Source organism: Carettochelys insculpta, chromosome 14, assembly GCF_033958435.1.
Source record: "Carettochelys insculpta isolate YL-2023 chromosome 14, ASM3395843v1, whole genome shotgun sequence".
NCBI classification, from domain to species: domain Eukaryota; kingdom Metazoa; phylum Chordata; order Testudines; family Carettochelyidae; genus Carettochelys; species Carettochelys insculpta.
The window spans coordinates 45820736-45837187 of record NC_134150.1 but is presented as its reverse complement, the minus strand read 5'-3'; the positions used below and the strand labels follow the sequence as shown (position 1 = coordinate 45837187).

The following is a 16452-nucleotide window of genomic DNA, read 5'->3' as shown; positions in this document are numbered from 1 at the left end:
CCTGGGCGTGCGCAGCGAGGAAAGGGCTGGACGGCGCCCGTGCGTGGCGGGCGGATTTTGAGTGCGCGGTGGCCGCAGCTCGCGACATCGCTGCGCCCCGCTATGGCCTCGGCGCGCGCGGTTCCAGCTGGCTCGCGGGCGCTGTTCCAGCACGACGACGGCAGCCCGATGCGCTTCTACGTGCGGCCCGGGCCCGCCAAGGTGCAGCTCGCGCCGCTGATCCTGGCGGGCGGCGGGCGCCTGTGCCGCCTGCAGGAGCCGGGTGCGGTGCTGCTGGCTCAGCCCGGCGAGCGGGTGGCTGCGGGTAACTTCGTCTCCACCGAGTACGTGCGGCGCTGCGTGGAGAGCAACGAGCGGCTGCCGCTGGAGAGGTACCGGCTGGCGGCGGCCCCGGCCCCATCCCTGGGCGTTTCCCTGGGTGGCCGCTCCGCCTTTACGGCCGCGGAGGATGAGGCCATCCTGCTACACGTGCGGGAGCAGACGCGGGGCAGCGTCCGCGGCACGGCTCTCTGGAAGGAGATGGAGCGGGCCCGTTTGACGCCGCACTCCTGGCAGGCCATGCGGGACCGGTACCTGCGGCACCTGCGAGGCCAGGAACACAAGTATCTGCTGCACAGCGGCGCTGCGGGTGAGCGGGGCCGCGGCGGTGGGCTTGTGCGCTGTGCGCGGTGGGGACACGGGCCAAGTAGCTGGCTGGGCAGGCATTCATTCGGCCTTGGAGGTAGGGGCGCAGCCGGTGCACAGCTTTGAGTAGATTTCAGCGCCCTGCTATCCTAGAAACCTGAGCTGCAAAAGCCGCAGTAGAGGTAGTGCAGAGGTCGGCAACCAAAATAGCAAAAAAAGCCACTTTTTCTAATTCGGTTAAAAATCTCAGTAATTTACATGCTGCCGTGTGTGATTACGAGAAGGCCCTTATTAAATAATGCCAGACCATATTTTTGTAATCCCCATTTTAAGAACAGTGCACACAATAATTGGTAATGTGATGCGTGTTTACTGCAGGATGTTCACAAACTTTTTATATAGTTTATTTCATCACACTTCACACTTCACATGTGCCTTTGTATCACTGTCTTTCTGACTTTCACACCTTAACCTTCTCCCTCTCTCTCTGGAGGACATAAGGGGGTGTTAGCCAAGGTTTTGAGATCACACCTCGTTTGCTATTTAGATATGAGTTGTTCATTTGTGGGCCTTAACCAGGAGGGTGGTTTTACCTTGCAATTGTAGTGTTGGGAGCCACCAAAGTCCTGAAAGAGCCACCCGCGGCTCTGAAGCTGCAGGTTACAGACTTCTGGTCTATATTTCTTCCAGTACCACCTCCTTGCAGTGCCTTGGCAGCCTCTGCCTGGAATTCCCCAAACCGCGGTTGCTACCACTTCCCTTGGAGAAACTGTTTCACAGCCTAATAGGTATTGCCATCAGCTATTCATGATGATTTAAGCTGAATGGGTTTAAATCATAATGCAGTTATATTAATGTAACAGTGTGGTACTAGCAGGCATCTTTTGGTCAGTTTGGTAGATTTGAGAAAAAGCATAAAGATCAGATGGAAAGTGAAACTAGACTTATGGAAAGCCTTTCACCTGAGGAAAATCAAAACATTGTAGCTATTTATTGTACCCTTTTACTCATTTCTTTTCTTGATATTTGTGCAAAGTAAGTGGTGTGCTAAAAATAAACTGGGTAATGCTAACTTTCCTTTCTTACAGTATAGGAGACTGAAAGATGGCAAATTTTGAAAGTTAATCAAAGGAAATATTTACACTGGTAGTTGAGCTGTTAATTCACTGCCAGTAGATATTGAGGCTTTGTCTACAGTAGGCGCTTAAATCAGAGTAACATTGTCTCTGAGATATGGACATAGTTACACCAACCTAACTCCTAGGCCAGGGGTGCACTAGCCCCTGCATTTCAAAAGGGGTATGCTAGTGAGCCACTTTGGCAGATGCTAAGGAGATGCTTCCATGAATATGCAGGACCTCATTAGCAAAATGGCAGCCATGCATGTTTTGAAAGTGCTGTTTTCGAAACACACATTGCTTGTGTAGACAGGGGCTTTTCTAAAGGACCCCCCACCCCCGATTTTGAAAGCCCCTTCTTCCCATTTCATTTTGGGAAAGGCCCCTCTCTACACAAGCAGCATGTGTTTCTAAAGTGGCACTTCCAAAACACGTGCTGCTGCTATTATGCTAATGAGGCACTGCATATTCATGGTAGCACCTTATTGGCATACACCTTTCGAAAAGCCGGGGCTAGTGTAGCCCTGGTCCTAGTATAGACAGTCGTGTATTGACAGGAGTCTTGATGGCTATGGTCTGAAGAAGTGGGTCTGTCCCATGAAAGCTCATTAACAAAATAATTTATTGGGTGGTCTTTAAAGTGCTACTAGACTGCTTTTTTGTTTTGATAGATTATGGACTAACACAACTATCTCTCCTACTGACGTAGCTGCTACTTCCTGGGAAGGTAAAGAACCTACACTGAGAACCTTTTTCCTTCCTCTGCAGCATGGGTCACACTCAGATTTAAACTAGTGTAAATAGTTCATTCTTTGTAAATTATTACCTTTAAACCATGATATAAGGATCTAAGGAGTATAATATCTTGTCACCCTTAGTAGAATCCTCAGAGTGATTAAGGTGATTACTTTTAGTAGTCAGTAGAATGTGAAATGTAATCTGAAGCTATGATTTAGGGGTGTAAAATCCCATTTAATTGGCGAAATGGTAGGCTAACCTACCACTTAATCAGTAAACCAATTAAAGGGAAGATAGCTGGTGATGTGGCTCTAGCCCAGTGCCCTCCCCGCACTCCAGACTGCTCCAGCCAAGCTGGTGCACACCCATGTGCTGCATGCTGTAAACCTGGGCTGCTCGAGCCTCTACTGGTTAACTGTAACAGGTAAACCTTGTCTATTTCAGAGGAGGCTAACTAATTAACCATTAACATCTCTGTTATGATCAGGAGGCTATTACCATTACAGTTGCACAGCAAATGCCAATGTTTCTCTCTTGCAGAGTCCTGGAGAAAGAAAGCAGCTGATGTATCCCAAGAAGTGGCTCAAGACAAATTAACTGAAGGGTTTTTCCAGCTGGCTAATCAAGAATTTGAAGGCAGTGAGGTATACATTCATAGTTGGACAGATGTATCTGCATAATGTAATCATACAGGTGTTTTATGATGTATAGATTAAAATCCAAACCTTGTGAAAACTCAGTTTACTTTTAAAACCCTCATAAGTAAATGTAGTTTTAAATATGACTTAGTTCCAGTGTGGATAGTGCCTAGATGCGGATTCTCTATAGAATTTTATAGATGTGGTTTTCAAAGTGTGAACCGTGGACCACCACCTTGCAGGTGGGTCTTGGCTTACGGCTCTTCCCCTGCAGCAGGAAGCCCATGCTGGTGCTCCTGCCCTACAGCACATGCACACACACAAACCCCACAGGGCTGGAGCGCTGATGCCAGCTTCCCACTGGTGGGAGGAGGGGGAGGGAGAGGAGCTCCAAGCTTTGTGGGCCAGTTATGGCTCACAGGAGGAGGGGAAGAAGCAGCTCTATGGGCTGCTGCTTTTCTTCCCCCACCTCCTTTTCCTCCCGCTGCCCCTTCCTGGGGGACTGGCAGCACAGGAAACTCTTTTTCAGAGTATCACAGGGCTGGAAGAGACCTCAGGAGGTCATCTAGTCCAGCCCCCTGCTTCAAGTAGGATCAACTCCCACTAAGTCATCCCAGCAAGAACCTTGTCCAGCCAGGACTCAAAAACCTTGAGGGATGGAGAATCTACCGCCTCTCTAGGCAATGCATTCCAATGCTTCACCACCTGTCTGGTGAAGTAGTTTTTCCTAATATCTAACCTACACCTCTCCCTCTTCAACTTCAGACCATTACTCCTTGTTCTGCCATCTGACACCACTGAGAACAGTTTCTCACCCTCCTTTTTAGAGCTTCCCTTCAGGAAGTTGAAGGCTGCTATTAAATCATCTCTGTCTTATCTTCTATAAACTAAACAAGCCCAAATCCCTCAGCCTGTCCTCATAGGTCTTGCGCTCCAGCCCCTTCATCATTTTTGTTGCCCTTTGCTGAACCTGCTCCAACAAATCCACATCCTTTTTATACTGAGGGGCCCAAAACTGGACACAATATTCCAGATGTGGCCTCACCAGTGCCAAATAAAGAGGAATAACTACTTCTCTAGATCTGCTCAAAATGCTCCTCTTAATGCACCCTAGTATGTCATTCGCCTTCTTGGCTATAAGGGCACACTGTTTACTCATATCCAGCCTTTCCTCCATCATAACCCCAAGGTCCCTTTCCAGTGTACTGCTGCTGAGCCAGTTGGTCCCCAGCCTGTAACAATGTTTGGGATTCTTCCGCCCCAGGTGCAGGACTCTACACTTCTCCTTATTGAACCGCATCAGATTTCTTTTGGCCCAGTGCTCCAATTTATCCAGGTCACTCTGGATTCTCTCTCTACCCTCCAACGAATCTACCTCTCCGCCTAATTTTGTGTCATCTGCAAACTTGGTGAGGGTGCAATCCAGTCCCTCATCCAGGTCATTAATAAAGACGTTGAATAACACTGGTCCCAGAACCGAGCCTTGTGGCACTCCGCTTGAAACAGACCGCCATCCAGATATTGAGCCGCTGACCATCAAGCCAGCTTTCTATCCATCTTATAGTCCAAGTATTCAATCCATATTTCCTTAACTTATGGACAAGAATGTTGTGGGAGACCGTATCAAAAGCCTTGCTGAAGTCAAGGTATATCACATCCACTGACTTCCCCATGTCCACAGAGCTTGTTACCTCATCATAGAAGCTAATTGGATTGGTCAGGCAGGACTTGCCCCTGGTGAATCCATGTTGGCTACTTTTGATCACTTTCCCCTCTTCCAAGTGCTCCAAAACGGATTCCTTGAGCATTCCCTCCATTATTTTCCCAGGGATTGAGGTAAGGCTGACGGGTCTATAGTTCCCTGGGTTGTCCTTCTTTTCTTTTTTAAAGATGGGCATTACGTTTGCCTTCTTCCAGTCATCCGGTATCTCCCCTGATCTCCAGGAGTCTTCAAGGATAATGGCCAAAGTTTCAGCAATGACCTCAGCCAATTCCCTCAGTACCATGGGGTACATTAAATCCATGGACTTGTGCACATCTAGTTTTAATAGATAGCTCAGAACTTGTTCCTTGCCCACAGATGGCTGCCCTCCACCTTCCCATACTGCATTGTCTAGAACTGTCATGTGGAAGTTGACTTTGTCTGTGAAGACTGAGACAAAAAAAGCATTGAGTACTTCAGCTTTTCCTGCATCATCTGTCACTAGGTTACCTTCCTCATCCAGTAATGGCCCCACACCTTCTCTGATAACCTGTTTGTTGTTCACATGTCTGTAGAAACCCTTTTTGTTACTCTTCACATCCCTTGCAAGCTGCAGTTCCAATTGTGCTTTCGCTTTCCTGATTGCTGCCCGGCATTCTCCAGCCGTATGTTTATACTCCTCCTTAGTCAACTGTCCACATTTCCATTTCTTGTATGCATCCTTTTTGAATTTAAGCTAAGGATTTCCCTGTTGAGCCAAGCTGGTTGCCTACCATGTTTGCATTTCTTACTATGCAGCGGGATTGTTTGTTCCTCTGCCTTCAGTAAGACTTCTTTAAAATACTGCCAGTTGTCTTCAACTCTTTTCCACTTCATCTTTGTTTCGCAAGGGATCCTGCTCATTAATTCTCTCAGGGATTCAAAGTCTGCTCTTCTGAAATCAAGGTTCTGTATGTTACTGCTCACCTTTCTTATTTTGTCTGGATCATGAAATCTACGATCTCATGGTCACTGCAGCCCGAGTTCTCTCACACTTCTATTTCTTCTACTAGTTCTTCCCTGTTTGTGAGCAGCAGGTCAAGTTGCGCATGACCCCTAGTCGGGAGTAGTGGAGGGCGGTACCTGGGAGCAGTGGGGAGTACAAGGCCAAGTACATGCCCCCTCATGCCCAGACCCTGCGCTCTCATACTCCTCAATGCTCCTGCCCCAACCCTGCATTACCACCTCTTCCGCACCCCACCTGCTGCCCCCACCTCCTGCCCAGACCCTGTACCTCCATCCTACTCCCCTCCTGCTGCATACTGAACCCCTAATTTTTGGCCCCACTCCAGAGCCTGATGGGGGCGTGTTCTGGAAAGCTACTAGCCCCAGGATCCCAGAAGAGTTGTTTTTTGTGTGGCCCCCAACTGATTTTTCTGTGGCCTGTGACACAAAAAAGGTTCCACACTCCTGCCATAACTAAAGACAATGTTGAAACTTTTTTTTTGGCGGGGGGGGCATACATTAATTTATTTTATTTCACAGTAACTTTTGTAAGCATGATATATGCAATAAGATTTAAATATACACCCTTTATATTATATTTGCCTGTTTATATTTTCATGTTCTAGTAGCCCAACAGGAATAGTTTAAGGTATTTAGAGATGAACAAATGCCATTTGTCATCATGGATGGTTGGCTTTTGGTCTGACAAAGGGTTTTCACTGAGCAAGGTTGGTGGTGGGCCAAAAAGTTTGAGAACTACTTACTTGTGGTAGCATTAGAGAGGATGTGTTAGTTGAAGGATGAAGGAGTTTTCAGTAGCAGACCGTATTGATACCACTGCTTAAAGCAAGACCTGCCTCACCCTGCTGATAAAAACCTTTACCATTCTTAAGACTTTAATCATTACCTCTTTTCTGGGGCACCTGGCATTAGTCACTGTTGGAAGATGGGATGGGCCACCAGGCTTCATGGACCTTTGGTCTGACCCAGTATGGCTGTTCTTACATTACTTTTTAGCTTGACCATTGAGTCATGAATTGACAGGGGTGGTGAATCAATGGGTTTCGTAGCCATGTGGCATGGAAAAACAGGAGTGCAGCTGGGAGACAACAATATGGGTTTAGTCAGAACTGGTTGGTGCATGAAGGTAGCTGAGAGAGATGGAGTGAAGGAGAGGATAGTATTGTCTGTAACAGGAAGGATGGGTACATGTGTTTATAACTTCATACACATGGGTTACACCAGACATCTTCCTGGAGAATGATCATGAGGCTTTCATGGTTATAACTTAAAAACTGCTTCCTAGGGTTACCTAGAACTGACTGAAATCAACATCTGTCTCACTCACACACACACAGACAGAGGAGCAGTGCGAGGGGAAGCAAGGATTAAATGCCTCTGTGAAAGATAGTAAGCATCTGGAACATGTCATCCTGTGAAATATTTATTTTCTCCAGTTTATAGGTGCAGATTTACTCTCTCTACCTGGGCAATGCCTTTTCCAGCATCTATTCTGATTTAAGATTAAATTATCACTAAGCAATTGCTTTCTAGATAATTCATACAATACAGTGTTTTCTAGGTATAAACTCAGATGAATAACGTGTCAACATTTTAAACTTATTGCTAGCCAACACACATAGGAAGGATGGCTATTATGAACTACACAACTGAGTATGGATGGCATTTGAACTATGTTGAAAACTTGATCATGTCAAATGGGACTGAAAATGGTTGATAAAGAATGGTTGTTTGCACATCACTGTCACTTTGAGATAAGTGATAGGGCTCCATTGGCAAGCAGGGCAGTGATTTGCTTACTGCCACAAATTGTGTGTGCTCCTTGAGCAGATTTATGCAGTTCATGATGACAAAATTTAATTCTTCACTTTGGCTAGATTTACTTTATTTAAATCCTTTCCCTTGTCTCCTGCCTTTCCATATTCCATTGTATCTTCGGTGTTGGGTGTTGGTGTATATGGATTATTAACTTTTATTTGCCTGACTATTGCATTCAAAACATCAGTATTTTCTAGAAGGATTCATGTGGGAAGAGGGGAGGACTGCATTGCTCTGGACTCTTACTTTAGCAGTTTTGTTTGACTGAGTTATAATGGAACTCACCCTAACTTCTATTCCTAGTCAGAAAATGAGACTGTTGGTCCCCAGGAAGAAAATCCTGCAAAAGTTGAGGACCTGAAGTCCCCTGAAACAACAGCTTCTAGTCAGAAAATTGGACTGAAGGAATTGGCAACTGCTGAGGACTCTGCCGTAATTGAAACTCCTCAAGAGGAGGAAGAAACTATAAGGTCTTGCCCTTCGCCCACAGAGGTGGCAGATGCAGTGAAGACAGTACAGCACTTCATGGAAGAATTCAGTGTGGACCTCTCAACTGTTACACAAGCCTTTCTGAAAAACAGTGGAGAAGTGGAGGCCACTTCCTACTTCTTACAGACCAGCCACCACCTGGATGGATACCCTATATGGAGCAGACAGGATGATTTAGACTTGCAAAAAGCAGATGAAAATGTTAGAAACAAATTAATAGCAAAATTTGGAGCTCAGAATGTGCTAAAGCGTGTTGCATTCAGAAAGAGTTAGATGGTAACTTGTGAAGGATAGTTCGTGGACTGGGACCTTCACAGATCTTTGAGGAAATTGCATCTTTGACCTTCATGGAAGAAAAAAGGGTGAGGATTTATTAAATGTTCTGAAGCCTTTAGGATAACCACCTACAATCTCATTTCATACAAAATAACCTGGCATTGAAAATTAAAAGGGTTCTGTGCCGAATACTTTTTCTTCTGTCAGTTTCTGTTTCTGTTCATTCTTCCCATGAGTTTCCATGGTTATGCAAGGTCCTGTATTATATTTGATTTTTTTTTTCTGCAAATGCTGATTACTCTGCTGATCATTCTAAAACTAAATAATTGGCTAAAGATGCCAAGTGGTTGAGCAGTGGAAATCTGCTTTTGTCCTGTACACAGTTATGGGAGGAGGAATCTCCACTAAGAGATCCATGGAGAGACAGAATTGGGGTGATACACGACCATGAATTTTAACACATTTTAATCTGCATTAAGGTAGGAAGGTGTGTCTCCAGTGTGTAAACAAAAACAGCGCTACTCTTGCACCTGTAGGATTTCCCTGTGTTCAAAGGCAGACAAGCTCTCTCCCTTCTAGTTCCAAGTAAACGGGCTTCTGTGATGACACAAAACGAGACTTGACTTGGAGTTATAGAGCAAGCACCTTGATTCTCCTATATGGCCCAGACTTCTATACCCCTCAGCCATTTTGTAATTCTGTACATCCAGTTAGACTTGTAGCATTAATGCATGTACAAGCTGCTAAGCCACCGGTCTTTCCTAACAGATGGCATAGTTGTCCCAGGGAGAATCTTAAGTTCCTTGTTGCGCAGCCTTTGAAGGGTTCTCTTGCAGAGTGTAGGCATTGAATATATGTACATCCATATAGAACTACGCTTTCTAGTAGGGAGATACAAATGCTAGCTAAGGATTGAAACATTTTTCAATCACTACAGGGTGAAACTCCCAAAATCGGCATTCTCTCATCTTGCAGGACCATGGATGTTACTGGACCAGAGACACTGGTGTTGAAGTGTAGTAGGGAGAGCCTGGTTCCCTTGGGCAGAGAAACCTGTCAGGCTTGTGTCCCTTTCCAGAGGCACAGCTGGATCTGGCCTTCATGGGGCTAGGGCTGCACCCAGTACCTTTTGCACTGAGGCCATGCTGACAACCTGGCCGGAGCTGGCTCAGGCACCTGCGGAGCTGCGGCTGTGTAGGAAGTCTGGCTGGGGCCAGAGCTGACATCCTGGCCTGTGCTACAGCCGGGTGTCCAGTTGAGGCTGAGCCGGTGCTACATGGCCTTGGTCATGCCCACATCCAGAATCAGGCCCCCTGGGCCATGTCTGGCAGGCTAGCTGGAGCAATCTCTGCAGCCAGCAGCCTGGAATGGCCAGGTTGGTGTTGGCCCAGCAGTGGCCAAGGTCCAGCCAGAAGGTTAAGGGGACCTGGCACTGGAGAGTGGGTGGGGCAAGAGAAGCCAGCAGCACACTGGTTGGCCAGAATAGGGGGCCTCCCTTCATCCAGCAAGTTCCCTCATCTGGTCGGACCAGGTCCTGAGGGTGCCAGATGAGGGACGTGGAACCTGTAGTACCCAACCAAAACTTGGACGGACTTAAGGGGATTAAATACAGCTTGGTATGTATCCAGCTAAAGTCTTTCTAGTCTGTCTCTGCTTGTTGTTTCATGTTTTTGCTTTAAGTTGAATTGGTTGTTAGCAAATGTGGAACTATACTATTTTTAAATTCAGTTGTATGTTGGTGAGGGGTGAGTATCCCTCCTATTCAGCATTACCTTTCTAGAGGAGTGTTACGCATGCACCCAGTAAAATGTCTGTAGAGGTAAAAACAAGATACTGAGTATTCTAAGACGTTTTTCAGGAGCAGAGAACCTATGGCCCATGCCTTTCCTGGATCCAGCCCGCAGGGCTTGGGCTCCTGCCCCAGGAGGGCACCCAGCTCTGGTGAATCAACCCTGCGCCCCCCCTCGTTTCCCCTGGCTGGAGCACAAGCAGTGGCTCACTGCAGGGGGAGCAGTGCTGATTCTCTCAGGCTGGATGCAGGCAACCTGGGGCTAAATCCAGCCTGTGGGCTCTTTATTCTTGCTGTCCGTTGTCGGGGAATGGCAGTGCAGGAAATCACTCACTTGAAGGCTTTTCCCCTGCTGCTCCCATTGGTTGCAATCATGGCCAACAGGAGCAGCGGGGGGGATGACAGCAGCTAGTGGGCCGTATATGTCCCTGGGCAGCTAGGTAGGTAACCACCCCTCTTCCCACCTAAACCCCCCACACCCCTATCTGGCTCCTGCACCCGACCTTCTGCCTAGACACCCAAGCCCACTTCTGCATCCTACCTCTTACCCAGGCACCCCTCCCACTAGCCTGTTCCTGCACCCTACCTCCAGCCCAGACTCTACTGCCCCCAGCCTGCTCCTGCACCCAACTACTTGTCCAGCTCCTGCATCTTCATTCAGCTCCCCATGAGGATCCACCTATGCGCTGAACCCTTCATCTTTGGCTCCACCTCAGAGCCTACAGAGCCCATACAATCTAGTAGTCTGCACTCCCGGAACAGTTAATCTGGCTTGTGGGGAGCCTGGAACATTGGTCCTCCCTCTGCTCCCATTGGAGCTGGAGTACAAGAGGAGTGAGGTGAGTGTCTTTCTTTTTTTTTCTTTTTTTTTTTTTTTTTTCTCTTTCACAGTCAGGGTCATGGCAGTAACGTGACAAGAGTGCAACCATGTGGATGCTAAATTCAAGCCTTTCAAACTGGTTCTTCAGTATTTTTATGGGAAAGCCAAGTTTCTTAGCTGGTGTCCCCAGGCTAGTGAGGCATATAATGTAGTAAAAAAAGAGGATTAAATGCTTTCGTGCTGCTGCTTTTCACATAACCAGTTGGTTTTAAATTTCAAGGTCTATTGAATGTCAAAACTATATTAAATTTGATCATTCAGTGCAGCCAAGAACTTTGTTCACTTCCAGTATTACATGTTTAGTCAGCTGCATGATGAGATTTCACAATGATATAAAAAATACCTTTCTTCTAAGATATCCAAGTTGTTAAATATAAGTGTATCAATTAGAGATGTATTATATAAAAATATTCAGGCATAAAGCCAATAAATAAACTGGGCTGCATCTGGCCCACCAGCCATTTTAGTTTTGGCTCTTGAGCTTCCACTGTGTAGCAGAATCTGGGGCTTGCCCTGATCCATGAATCTCCTGAAAAAAATGACATGTCCCCCATCCAACTGGCTCCTGTGCATAAGGGCATCCAGAGAGTTCTCTGTGCTGCACCTGCCCTGTGCACCCACCTCACACAGCTCCCATTGGCTGGCACATACAAACAGGGCCAGCAAGATATTGCACAGTGCTGCCTGGTGTAACTTCCGTATAGGAGACAGACAGGCGACATGCCACTGCTTTTAGGAGCTGCTTGGAATAAATGCAGCCCAGAGTGTGAACCCCTTCCCAGCCCCAATTCCCTTCCTGCTCCCTGAACCTGTTGGTCCCAGCCCAGAGCACCCTTCTGAACCCCAAACTCCTCATCCTCAGCAGCACCCTAGAATCTGAACCACAGCCCCTGAGCCTCCTCCCATACTGCGAGCTCATTTTTGACCTCACCTCAGAGCCTGCGTCCCCGACTGGAGCCCTCACAACTTCCTGCACTCCAGCCTCAATTTCATGAACATTCAATTTCCTTATCCTGATGTGGCCGTCAGACCAAAAAGTTTGCTCACCCTGTACTAGACAGAGGAAACTGTGTGCCTTGCCTTTTGCCTGAATGTCAGGTGAATGCATGATTAAGGATGGGATTCTGTTTTGGGGATATTAAACCCTGCCATATAGCGTATGAAGCCTTTTTCATAGTATTTTCACTTTTGATGTGATATACAAAGATTACTCCTAACGCTTTAACTAGAAGGCATCTATTACCTCAAATTAGTACAGCATATGTATTTATTCCACTTAATATAGCTTTCCTTCTTGTGGAAGCAATATAAAGCATGAAAGGAAGCGAACACAGTGGGCAGGGTGAAACTCTCCTTTTTCCATCTGTTTTAATGGCATATCGTAATTAAGTTTTAAACTTGAGTCTTTTTTGCCTCAGGGCTGAGCAAATTACACACAGCAGAGCCTCCTTGACTCCTTCCATACCCACATACACAAAAGCTCTGTGAGTGCCTCCCTTCTGCGTCAGGGACTCTCCACAAGCCACCACATCCCTCCCACATAGCAGAAACTGTCCCTTTCATTGCCCTTCCCTCATATCAGGGCCCTATTCCCCCCCAATAGGCTCTGTGTGATTTACTGAGAAATCTAGGCAAACCCTGCTTCTTGAGTAGACAGACTCTTGAGAGCACTAGACGTATTAAAACTGCAATTTGAAGGAAGTCCAGGCACACACCCACAGCTTACCTCCTCTGTATGGAACCCTCTCTTTCTGAGAGGTGAGGCCCCACAGTCTGACTGTCTAGTCACTGATACCAGTGCTGACCCTTCAGACTCTTGCCACACCTAGACCCTCCAGTATGTGACCCAACAGTGTGACCTTCTCTTACAGTTTATTCCTTCAAGGGTGCAACAGTTCAGAAAAACCTTGTATCTCTTGACAAATAAGATTAGAGGTAAGAAAAATACTCAGATATAGAAAGTGAATAATAAACTCTACATTCGTTTTCTTATTCAGTTTCCTTGCCACTCTGGCACCCTTGGGAGCTGGTGGGGTTCAGTTCTGCCGTGGCTCATGGCTCAACTTCTGGAGTTCAACAGTGGAGTTTCTCTCCCTCTAGGTTAGCTTGTTTTCCTCTGATCTTGGCTGGCTCTGCAGTTAACTCCTTTCCCCCTGTGAAGGCATACCACTCCTTTTGTCTCCTACCTGAATCTTCCTGTGTGGCTTATAGATTCTCAGGCTACAAGGGATCATTGTAATCAATCTGATCTATACAGCAGGGCACAGAACTTCCCCAAAATAATTTCTAAAGCAGAGGACTTAGAAGGATGTCCCCTCTTGGTTATAGAATTGTCAGTGATGGGAGGTTCCACTGTGACCTACACTTACTGTTTAAAAAAAAAAAAGTGGCTTATTTCCTGTCTGAATTTGTCTTGCTTCAACACCCAGCCATTGAATCATGCTAGACCTTTCTGTGCTTGGCTGAAGGCCAATTATTAAATATTTGTTCTCCATCAGTTAATTGCATATTGTAACCTGTACCCCTTTCAGGAAGTTTGCTGGACCAGGGGAGATCAAAGCTCCCCTGCTGGCTCTGACCCCCACTCCTGGATCCACCCTCAAGCTTTTAGGCCACTCCTGGCTGTCAGCCCCAGCCACTGGTCTTCGCTCCCAGTCCAGTAGTGCTCCTGGCCACCACCTAGCTGTGGCTTCCAGCCCAAGCCAAGGCTCCTGGCTGCAGCACCCGGGCCATCACCAGCTTCCCTGACCCAGACCTAGTAGGGGCTTTTGGCTGCAGCTCCCCAGCTACTGACAGCTTTCCAGCCACCTCCAATTCCACCTGCTGCGGGTCCAGCCAGGACTCCCCAGCTTCCCGCTGCCAGTTCAAGGACAGGATAGACCCATTATTCACTGAAGAGAGAAAAACAGTAACTGAAAATGTGGAGATGGCGGAGTGTTTAATGATGTCTTTGTTCTGGTTTTCACCAGGAAGTTTGGTGGTGAATGGATGACTAACCTAGAGAATGCTCGAAAAAAATGAGGTAGGTTTGGAAGTGCAAATAGGAAAAGAACATGTTAAAAATTACTTAATGTCTTCACGTCACTAGGGCTGGTGAAATGCACCCTAGAATACTCAAGCAGCTGAGTGAGGAGAGCCATTAGCTATTATCTTTGAAAAGATGTGGAAGACTGAAGAGATTCCAACAGTCTGGAAAAGGGCAAATATTGTGCCCATCTATAAAAATGGAAATAAGAACAACCCAGGAAATTACAGAGTAGTCAGCTTTAACCTCTGTGCAGGAAAGATAATACAGTAGTAATGGTCAGCATGGATTTCCGAGGGACAAACCTGGTCATGCTAACCTGATAGCTTTGATAGGATAAAAAGTCTTTTGAATAAAGGGGAAGCAATATGTGTGGTATATCTATAGACTTTAGTAAAGCATTTGATACAATCCCTCATGAATTTATCAATAAACTAAGGAAATGCAACCTAAATGGGGCTACTGTAAGGTGGGTGCATAAGTGGTTGGATAACTGTTCCTATAGAATAGTTAACAGTGGTTCACAGTCATGCTGAAAGGGCATAATGAGTGAGGTTCCACAAAGATCAACTCTGGATCCAGTTCTGTTCAATATCTTCACCAGTGATTTACATAATGGCACATAGTAGGAGTCAGCAACACCAGCATGACGCCGAGAGCGGCACCGAAGTCCATTTTCATCAGCACATGAGGGGAAAGCTCGGCTCTGAACTCTGAGCCCATGCAACCAAGAGCTTGGTCAAAGCCATGCCACCTGTGGATTAATAAAAGATCAGCTAATGCTACCAACCACCAACTAAACAGTCAGGCTCTGCATCTTTATTTATTAATTAATGAATCTGTTGTAAGTAGGACTATTAGTGACTTTAAAAAGTATCACTAGCACTCCAACCATACATAGAGGCTGAAAGATCAAATTTTGGCACTCTGCCGACCCCTGGCATGGTGTGTACACTTATAAGGTTTCAGAGGAGTAGACATGTTAGTCTGTATCTGCAAAAACAAGAAGTCCTGGGGCACCTTATGCTCCAATATATCTGTTGTTCTATAAGCTTTCATGAGCAAATATCCACTTCATCAGATGCATGGGAGTGAAAATTCCAGAGGCAGGTATAAATATAGAGACACGTGAAAAGAAGGGAGTACCAATCCAGAGGAAGGCCAGAGTTAGAGATCAATTCAGTCAGAGAGGATGTGGCCCACTTCCAGCAGCTGATGTAAAGGTGTGAACACCAAGGCTGTTTCTACACATGCCCCTTCTGAGAAGGGGCATGGTAATGAGCAGCTCGGAAGGTGTTAACGAGGTGCGGATGTACATTTTCCGTGCCTCATTAACATACGGCCATGTGATTCAGAGTCTGGAAGAAGCTCTTCTGGACTTCAAAATACACATGTAGGCTCATGGCCCACAGGGATCTTCCAGAAGGAAACCCTCCTTCCAGAAGCCCCATCTTCCTCAAAAATAGCTAGGGATGTTTACGTCTAATATATTTGAAGAATGTCTTTTTGTTACCTTTCATGTCGCTAGCTATTTTCGAGCTAATTTTGTGCTTTTGTTTTCTTAATTTCCCCCCTACGTACTTGTGTTTACATTCATCTTTTGTAATTTCATCTATTTTCCACTTTTGTAGACTCCTTTTTGATGTTCAGCTCATATAAGTTCACTTGGTTAAGCCAGAGTGGTCTCTTGCCATACTTCCTATCTTATCTATGCAGTACAATAAATAGTGCCCTTAATCATGTTTCTCTGAAAAACTGAACTGTCTTCAATTTTCTTTTTCTTAGACTACATTTTCCGCACCTCCTTAACATGGCCACATGATTCAGAGTCCAGAAGAAACTCTTCCGGACTTCAAAATACATATGTAGACTCATGGCCCATGGGGATCTTCTGGAAGAAGGGTTTCATTCTGGAAGATCCCCACAGGCTGCACGTCTGCACATGTATTTTGGAGTCCAGAAGATCTTGAATCACATGGCCATATGCTAATGAGGCATGGGAAATGTACATCCCTGCCTTGTTAGCATCTTCCAGGCTGCTCCTTATCAGGCCCCTTCCAGAAGAAGGGACAAGTGTAGAAGCAGCTCAAGAGAAGAGAAACTGCTTTTGCAGTTGATGAATAATTCACAGTCTTCAATCATAAACTGATGGTGTCAAACTTGCAAATCGATTGTAGCTCTGCAGTTTCTCTTTGCAGTCTGTTTTTGAAGTGTTTTGTTGCAGGATGGCTATTTTTAAATCTGTTACTGAGTGTCCAGGGAGATTGAAGTATTCTCCTACACGGATTTTTGTATGTTACCATTCCTGATAACTGACTGGTGGCCATTTTTCCTTTTTTCTTGTTTTCTT

General features: G+C 46.1%; 1 protein-coding gene across 2 annotated transcripts in view; it reads left to right on the top strand.

Annotated features, from left to right (window-relative positions):
• Positions 1 to 14: 14 nt before the first annotated feature.
• Positions 15 to 16452, top strand: part of TERF2IP (TERF2 interacting protein) — a 47338-nt gene continuing 30900 nt past the window's right edge. The window contains exons 1-3 of one of the 2 annotated variants that reach the window (XM_075009080.1): positions 15 to 628; positions 3021 to 3124; positions 7947 to 8602. In XM_075009080.1, the coding sequence (XP_074865181.1) occupies positions 103 to 628; positions 3021 to 3124; positions 7947 to 8405 (1089 nt within the window). In that variant the 5' untranslated portion in view covers positions 15 to 102 and the 3' untranslated portion in view covers positions 8406 to 8602. Of the gene's footprint in view, positions 629 to 3020; positions 3125 to 7946; positions 8603 to 16452 lie in introns of those variants that run through there. The other variant, XM_075009081.1, reaches the window with a different exon arrangement.